We start from the raw sequence: 8,350 nt of genomic DNA, 5'->3' as shown, positions 1-8,350 counted from the left end.
AGAGAGTAACTCCAGATGGATGGCCAACAAGAAAAGGCCTGACACTTGTGGGGAAAAAAAGCCCCACGATGACCACAGAGAGCAATTTTCTGGGTGTAATGGGACTGCATATGAAGAACATTGTATCATAATAGCGAATGGTGTAGGGGCAGAAATGTTAACTCCACAGTGCCAATGTGAGTAGCAAGAAAAGAAAGGCTAGAATCCCATATATTATTTTCTGTCAGTATGTGACCATTGCCATCCAAGATAATGTATCCAGGTGAAAAATCAGCAATGAATTTGTATGCAGAAGAAGCATAAGAGTCCCAAAAGACTCTTGATAAACTGTAGGACTGTAGATAGTGAAGGTCTTTTTAATTAAATAGGAAAGGGTTTTTTTTGGGGGGGGGTTGTTTTTTTCAAATTGCTGAATGCTGTGAGTGACTATTTAATGCCTTATAAATTACAGCTATGTGGGGGAAAGTAAAACCATATTGCAGATGGTTTTGCTATTTTGCAAGCTGGGTTAATTCTAGTTAGGAACAAAATTCTCCAAAGATGTGTAGCAAAGGGAAAGCCCATAACATGGGGGAAGTCTGCATGCCTGGCACCACTGAACCCTGAAATCTGGCAGATTAGGGTGGGCGGACTATTGTAGAATCAAACAGAAGTATCAGGAAACTAGACAGATTTCCATCAGAAAGCTTTTTAAGGGTGCCTCATCTCTGATAGAGCCATGTGGAAAACAAACCACCTCTGCAAAGTGTTTTGATGTTGAACTAGTAAATTCAAATGAAGAAGTGTTTTTTTGGAATTTTTCCAAGAAATACCAAGGAGGCAGATATTGCTGTGGACTACAGTTAGGTTATATCACAGCATTTGTGCAACAATGGTCTAGCTTTGCATGTGCTACCTGGATTTTGTATGGACCCCTGAGGTTACATATAGTTTGGAGGTAAGCTCACTAGCATTTTCAGTAGCATATCAGCCGAGGGGAGGCAGTTCTGTGAAAGAAACCCAATGAAAGTTTCCCCCCTTCTGGGCTGCATGGAGTAGGCTGTACTGCAGTGCCTGTGTTTCTCCCATTTTATGGGAGTCTTTTATTATGGATAAATAAAAGACTTCAGTTTCAAGAGTTGTCAGTCTGACACTACCCTAGCACTAAATTCACTTTAAAAAGAGACTTCCAACTGGGGAGGGAAGATTTTTACTATATTTAATACTGGAAGCAAATTGAAATGCTTGATGGCAATAGCAGGAAGTCATGAAGAGGTCATACCACAAAGGAAGTGGGTCTAATGACAGTAAAGTTTTCCAGGGTAGGTTTAAACTGAACTTGCCTAAAGCCAATTGTGTGAACCGGCTTGAAGTGTCAGAAAGTAACATGTAGAAGAGGCACAGTAAGGCACATATTGTAAATACATTTAAACTGTGGGTGAGAAACTCTTTACAGCAGCCTTTTTCTACTAGCCTAAAGCAACTGAAGATGCTGTTTTGATCTGTCTTTTCAAAATGAAAACTTGGAATGAGAGATCAGATAAGCTCAGACAAACACCTTTTTCCTAACACTATAACAGTGAATGGGCAGATGAACAATTCATCCATTTTAAAGTGTGGAAGACTTAGTCATGTGAATGTGTAGCAGCTGATTTGTTGCAACTTGTTTCATTTGTCTGCTCCTATCTTGAAGTCAGTAAAGCTAAACCACAATGGTTTATCCTTGAATGAAACAGAAGGCTAATCACTGTGGTTTAGCTTCCACTTACAGTGGAGTAAAATGAACAGATGAAATAGCTACAAGAGCTTCAGCTGATGCATGTTCCTGTGCCTCCTTTTCCTCCCCTTCCCCCATGCCTAACTTTAAAGCCCTACTGATGAGAACCTCATTGCTCAGGCTTCTCTCTGCTTTTTCAGGCTTTTCTCCATTATGAGTCAAAGCCATGAGTCACAATGAAACCAGACCAGTTGGATTTGTTTTGTTTTGTTTTGTTCTTGCAAAAACATTACTTTCCGTGCTGGTGAGTTTACAATTTATTCACAGCACTCTACTACATGTGTATTGCACTGTAGTTGCAAAACAGAAGTTGTTCATAGTAATGGAAGTAACGGAAGCAGGGTTTTTGGCATGTTGGTTGTAACAGTGGGGAAGCTAGCAAATAAATTGCATTGATAAATACTGACTCAGGATAACTGTCCTGGTTTAATTCCATTTGTTTCTTCACCACCCAAAGAACAACGCTCTACTTTTGATCCCATTGACCTAGTTATTTCAGGAAAATAACCAGGAATCATCGAGGAATTACCCCCAGTGATGAGTTAGCATCTGGCTTCAACTGCAAGTGGCATACCTGGTGGAGCCTGAACACATTAAGTGTGGGTCTTAGAAGATGCAACTTTCTCATGATATCATGGGACCTCTATGCAACCAACCAATGTGTTTGTCAGGAGAAGCAAACCATGGATCACCTCCTGAGATGCCCTGTAGCACCACAATCTACCCCACAAGATCTGGCAGCACCAACACCAGAAGCAGTGGCCTGTGCAGAATATTGGGGACAGACCATATAGAAAGGTTGGATTGGAGACATGATGAAGAAGACCAGGAAAAATGAAACCAAAGTCTTCATGAGAGAACACAACATGTGCATCTTCTCTGTAAAGGCAATATTAAGTCTAGGAATAAAATGACTCCTTTCCTTAAACACAGCAAAATGCTTATAAGAAGCAACTTCATTATCATATAATTAGGGCAGGAAATATCTTCAACATTTCTGGCATATAGCCTCAATATTGGGGAAATCAAAAACTTAGCCACTGAACAGAACATACACACTACTTCTCCATGAACAAGCACATATTTTATAAGTAACGTGACTATTATTCACCAAAGTTCATACACTACACCCTCAACCAATCTTTTTCTGCTATTCTGTTTATGATGATACATTAGATTCCTCCCCAACACTAGCAGCTGTGCATGTTTGGTGTAGTAGTTAAGGGCTGTATGCAGAAAAGTTGATGGATGGAAAGCTGGTTTCCATAGGGGGACAGAGAGGGTAAGGTGTGGTGCTTGATTTGAGGTGTTACAATGGAAATGGTAAAGCATGTGTTTGCATTGATGAAGGAGTAGAGAAACAGCAGTATGTATGTTGGATGGCTTAAGTTTTCATTTCCTTGCTTTTTTGATTTTTTCACCAAATGTGGTCACCAACTCAAACTGCCTTCTTTCAACAGCTCTGAATTGGCTAGCTCCGATTATACCTTTTTTAAAGCCTTTTTTACAATACCATCCTAACTATGGACTTCCTAATCTATATGTTCCTAAAAAATCTCCAGTACACAGGAAAAAAAGCAACAGCATATATAACACTATATGTACATGCACCATACGTTATATGGAAAGGATTGGAACAAATAATGCAGCTTAGGGTGCTACCAGCTATTCAGATGTAGCATAGACATAATACAATTCAATATGCTTTGGACAGATTTCCTATTCATATAAAGATGGCCAGGGGTCAGCTCTGTTGGAAAGGGAAATGGAATTTTTAATGTTTTTGTGTCATTACATTTCACTGTGGTATTTTTCTATTGACAAGAAAAAACAGAATAAAAAGCTTGTTTTCATTCTGTCTTAACAATGGATACTGAAAATCCATAGTTATAGTTACCCGTATATAACTTTATACATACATATACACACTATTTCTTTTTTTTCTTTTCTTTGAATTTCTAGGTTCAATTGTTTCCATGGGAAGGCTGACAAATCCTACATTCAGAACAAGATGAAAGAGATATGGAGTTGTTATAATGATGATGGTAGAAAACTGTTAACTTTCCTGAAATTAAAGTCTGATCATTGATACAAACTTTGTTGTTTTTGCTTTTCATTCTTTCAGGCTTAGAGCGTTAAGGGATTTTAAATTTCAGAGTATATATTTTATTGCTTAGCAGCTTATTCTGCTCATCTGTAAATGATTTTATGTTCATTTGCCACCTATACAAATATGAGTAAGAAGAAGATTTAAAAAAATGTATATGTATGAAAACTGAGAAGTGATAAAATAATGAATTCTCTTTTCAGCTTTCTGAAATAGGATGAGGAAGTCTGATCTTATCCACAGCTAGAATCTTTTTAGATTAATTTTCAAACAATGAGCCCTCCATTTTTATTTATTTTGAGGGCTGTTTTATCCTTTCTGTTCTTCTGCTAGCAGAGAAGATTAATTTCCATTGCATTTCAGGACAAAAGAAGACTCTAGCAGTGTTAGTGCCTGCTTTCTTTCATTCTTCCTTTGTACTTTCACTAGCTTGAACATTCACAAGCTCACAATTTCTCTCATTTAATTCCTGATATGTTTTCTCCTTACCAGAAATTTGCTGATATGTAGGTACTTTATCTTGCTCCCTCCTCCAGATAATAATCTGATATATTAGACTATTAAGCTCTTGGTGCCAAAACAAGTATTGTTTGTAGTGAGATGAGTAATGGACGTTAGTTATCTTAGCGGAGAATTCTAGCAGAAGCAAGACTGTAGTTCAGTGCTTAGGAACCGTTTCCACTGCTACCTCCACTTGTGACCCCATTCCCAGTTGGGCTTCCAAGCTTGCAACCCTATTTCTGCAGCTGAATTTATACTGGGGATGCAACTCCATTTGTAAGTATAAGACTCCTAGTTTGGGAGCTGCAGTTGAAGTTTTTATTTAGATACAGGTAAGTAGGGATGTAGTGTTGACCTCATCAAGTTGCACAGAAAGAACAAGTATCCATGCCTTTTTTTCACTAGGATTTTATAGAGAGATTGCTAATGTGTATACATATGGCTTCCTGTAAAAAATCCTAGGTTTTCTGGAAGTGAAGACCCGTGTAGCTTGGGAATCTATGGCTAACCCATGATTCATGGAGTACTTAGCTCGTATAGTGTTCACTCAGTTTATTTGCAGTTAAGATGGGATGGATGAAATGAAGAGCCAAAGTAGACCTTGTGACACAATATGTTTTTTTTAAAAGGACCAATTATTTTTTGCCTTAAAAGGAACATCAGGTTTACTATGGGGAAACGTGGCTTTCACAAAAATAAAAGGAAGCAGACTGAGTGATTACGCAAGTGAGAAACTGATCAATACAACACTCTTTTTATTATAACGTGAAAAGCTGGAGAATTGTTCAAGCCACTGTTTTAATGGATTTTACTGAAATGGTCAGGAGTCGGCTTGGTTGGTCAAGCTCTCTTCCTCTCTTTTCTCGCTGCTGATGCACATTGATGCTGCAGCTTTGTCCATAGTAAAGTCCCAGCTGTTTAAACTATTCATCTTTCATAGATTTCATAGACATTAGGGGTGGAAGGGACCTCAGAAGATCATCGAGTCCAGCCCCTTGCCCCAGGGGCAGGAAGTCAGCTGGGGGCATAGGATTTCAGCAAGATAAACATCCAGATGTCTTTTGAAGGTGTTCAGAGTAGGTGCTTGAACTACCTCTGGCGGCAGTCTATTCCAAAGCTTGGGGTCTCGGACAGTAAAGAAGTTCTTCCTTATGTCCAGCCTGAAATGGTCTTGCAGTAGTTGATTTTCTTTTGTTATATTGTCAAGCATTTCTTGAGAAATACAAGAGGTAGATGGCTTGGTCCATTACAGGACTTAGGTCCTGAAGCATGACATATTCAGAGCTGAAGTGCACAAGTGCAAAATTGCAAATGGGGAAAAAAAAATCTGTTGGATGCTGTCTGTCGCTGGAGGCATTGAAACTTTCCCCACTGGCGTTCAGAGCTTGGTTGGGGCAGATTCCATTTTTGAGCTAGTTTGGAATAAACCTAGATTGAGTAGATTGGCAAATATCTCCCATCTAATTTGATCAGGATGAAGAAACTAGATACTTCTCTGCCTAACTCCCAGGGGGACTTAATTTGGTAGGTGTAATGTACATGGCCAAGAAGTAGGAGGCCTATGTTCATTTCCTTCTCAGTCGGGGGGATTCACATTCATATTTTTTACCTTCCAGGAGAGTGCCCTAAACACAACTCCAGGTTAATCTGTGCAGGGATACAAGTTTTAGCCATGTTGGTCTACAGGCAAAAAAGATACAGAACTTTTGGCAGAGGTGATGTCTTTTATTAGACCAGCTGAATAATTGCAAACAAATTCTTTATTTGCAAGTTTTGGGGCTCATGTGACAGTCCTCTGTTAATCTGTTGAAGCTATGCCACTGTGCTTTGAAGAATACAAGATTTACAGGGTCATAGAGAGAGAGTGTGCGAGCAAGAAGGAGAATAATTTTATTAGGATTAGTGGTTTCTACTCCAGGGACCATTTCTATATTTCAAATGACTGTTTAATGTAAAATACTGAAATGATCTCTGGGACCCGAACCAGAACCTAGGTCTCTTGTTCAGGCTGAGCAAGGAATGAAACCTGAATCTTCCTCATCCTGAGTGTTCTAACCAGCACATGCACCATCACTTCCCTGGATCATGCTTTAAAAGGAAAAAGTAAGGCCAGATTAGAGGTACCTGTTTGCAGCCTTTACTCAGGGGACTAAAGTAAACACTGGAGGAGTGGGACTTGAGATGCAGCCCTCTCTGAAGTGTTTCCTGTTGGCTAGCTCTAGGTCAGCATGTAGGTTTTTTGAGTCACCGTTCTGAAGTACCTAAGGGTTTGGTATTCTACGCTTGGGCCTAAGAACCCAGGAACTGAAATCATTTACTGAATCTAGTCCTGAAGGGAAAAAAAGTGTTTTTCAAAAGTTTGTGTTTCACTAAACTAGAAGAGAATTCAATGATACCAACAAAAGTCATCTCTCTAGCCCAAAGATTTTCACCCTACTGCATTTCAAAGACCTGCAGCAGGGGTTAATTAAAGACTATTAAAGGTGGCAAGAATCTTTTGAAATGGAAAGTGTGTTAGGCAACATAAGAAAGCCTTTGAGAATGCTTGAATTAGTATCCAAGTGAGAAAGTTTATGCTTCATCACCTTCTCCAACACATCTGATACCATTAGCTATATCAGTGAATGCAGTTCTTCTTGTCCATTTTTCAAAATGCTTTCCATTCAGCCGGTAAATTATTATTCAGCTAGGTTATAAATGTGCTCTGTTCCAAATAAGGTACATGTGTTTCTGAGAGTTCAGGTCCCAACAAGCCCAGGCAAAATGCAATTTTCTGTCTGGGTTTTCACCCTCTCCCATTCTTTCATTCTGAAAAATGAAAAGATTTTGTGCAGTCAAAGTGAGCCATTTTTATCAGCATTCTGCATGTAATCTTTCTAAAGACACAACCGTAGCAGCAAGTGGACAATCTTAGACTGGCAAAAGTGTGAGGAACTGCATTGTGCTTGTGGTTATGTAGAAAACCCACATTCCTGGAGAAGCAAACTTCCTTGTCACTCACTCTCACCCACAGAGCTGTCAAGTCAGCAATAATTTTTTTTTTCACAGCTGCAGGCACCTTCAAAGAAAATTCTCCTGAAAGACTATTTGTCTTTTTTAGCTATAAAAGTTTTATTGTTTGCATTATATATTGGTACTTTAAAGATGTTTTCTTCTCTCTCTCTCTCTGTCTCCCCCACCTTCCTCTCACTTCCTCTCCTTTTATATACAAAGAAAACATCCTTAAAGTACCAACTATAATGGAGACAACAATAAAAATTATATATATAGCATTTCTGCTCAGGGTAAAGGAAATTATTTTGTGTTGCTGTAAATTATTCATTATTCAGTTTTAACTATCCACTTCAGTTTTTGTCCTCTATAATTTTTAGTGGATTGTTGCTGTAGAGATAGGAATTTGCACCTAAAGATTTTAAAGAGGCCATTAATGGCATATTAATGCCATTTTGCGGGGCAGGAGGAACTTACACATCACGTCGCATAACTCCTGCACTCATTGATTTCATAGATTTCATAGATATGAGGGCTGGAAGGGACCTCAGAAGATCATCGAGTCCAGCCCCCCACCCAAAGGGCAGGAAGTCAGCTGGGATCATAGGAACCCAGCAAGATAAGCATCCAATTTACTTTTGAAGGTGTTCAATGTAGGTGCTTGAACCACCTCTGATGGCAGGCTATTCCAGACCTTGGGGGCTCAGACAGTAAAGAAATTCTTCCTTATGTCCAGCCTGAAATGGTCTCGCAGTAGTTTATAACCATTTGACCTCGTTATCCCTTGGGGTGCTCTGGTGAACAAACGTTCCTCCAGATACTGGTGGTCACCCCTGATAAACTTATAGGTGGCCATCAGATCATCCCTGAGCCTGCGTTTTTCCAGGTTAAAGAGCCCCATAGCGCTCAGCCTGTTGTCGTAAGGTCTGTTTTCCTGACCCCTGATCATGCGCGTGGCTCTTCTCTGGACTCTCTCAAGCTTCTCCACATCCTTT

At 39.5% G+C, this 8,350-nt stretch overlaps 1 protein-coding gene across 1 annotated transcript in view; it reads left to right on the top strand.

The window, feature by feature from the left end:
- SERPINI2 (serpin family I member 2) overlaps positions 1-3,845 on the top strand; it is a 36,763-nt gene extending 32,918 nt beyond the window's left edge. Inside the window, 1 exon segment of the mRNA XM_019503037.1 lies at positions 3,719-3,845. Coding sequence (XP_019358582.1) covers positions 3,719-3,845 — 127 coding nt within the window.
- The last annotated feature ends 4,505 nt before the right edge of the window (positions 3,846-8,350 follow it).

The sequence above is a fragment of the Gavialis gangeticus genome, unplaced genomic scaffold (genome assembly GCF_001723915.1).
Source record: "Gavialis gangeticus isolate Ggan-Ray unplaced genomic scaffold, GavGan_comp1, whole genome shotgun sequence".
Taxonomy (NCBI): domain Eukaryota; kingdom Metazoa; phylum Chordata; order Crocodylia; family Gavialidae; genus Gavialis; species Gavialis gangeticus.
This window is presented reverse-complemented; position numbering and strand designations above follow the sequence as displayed.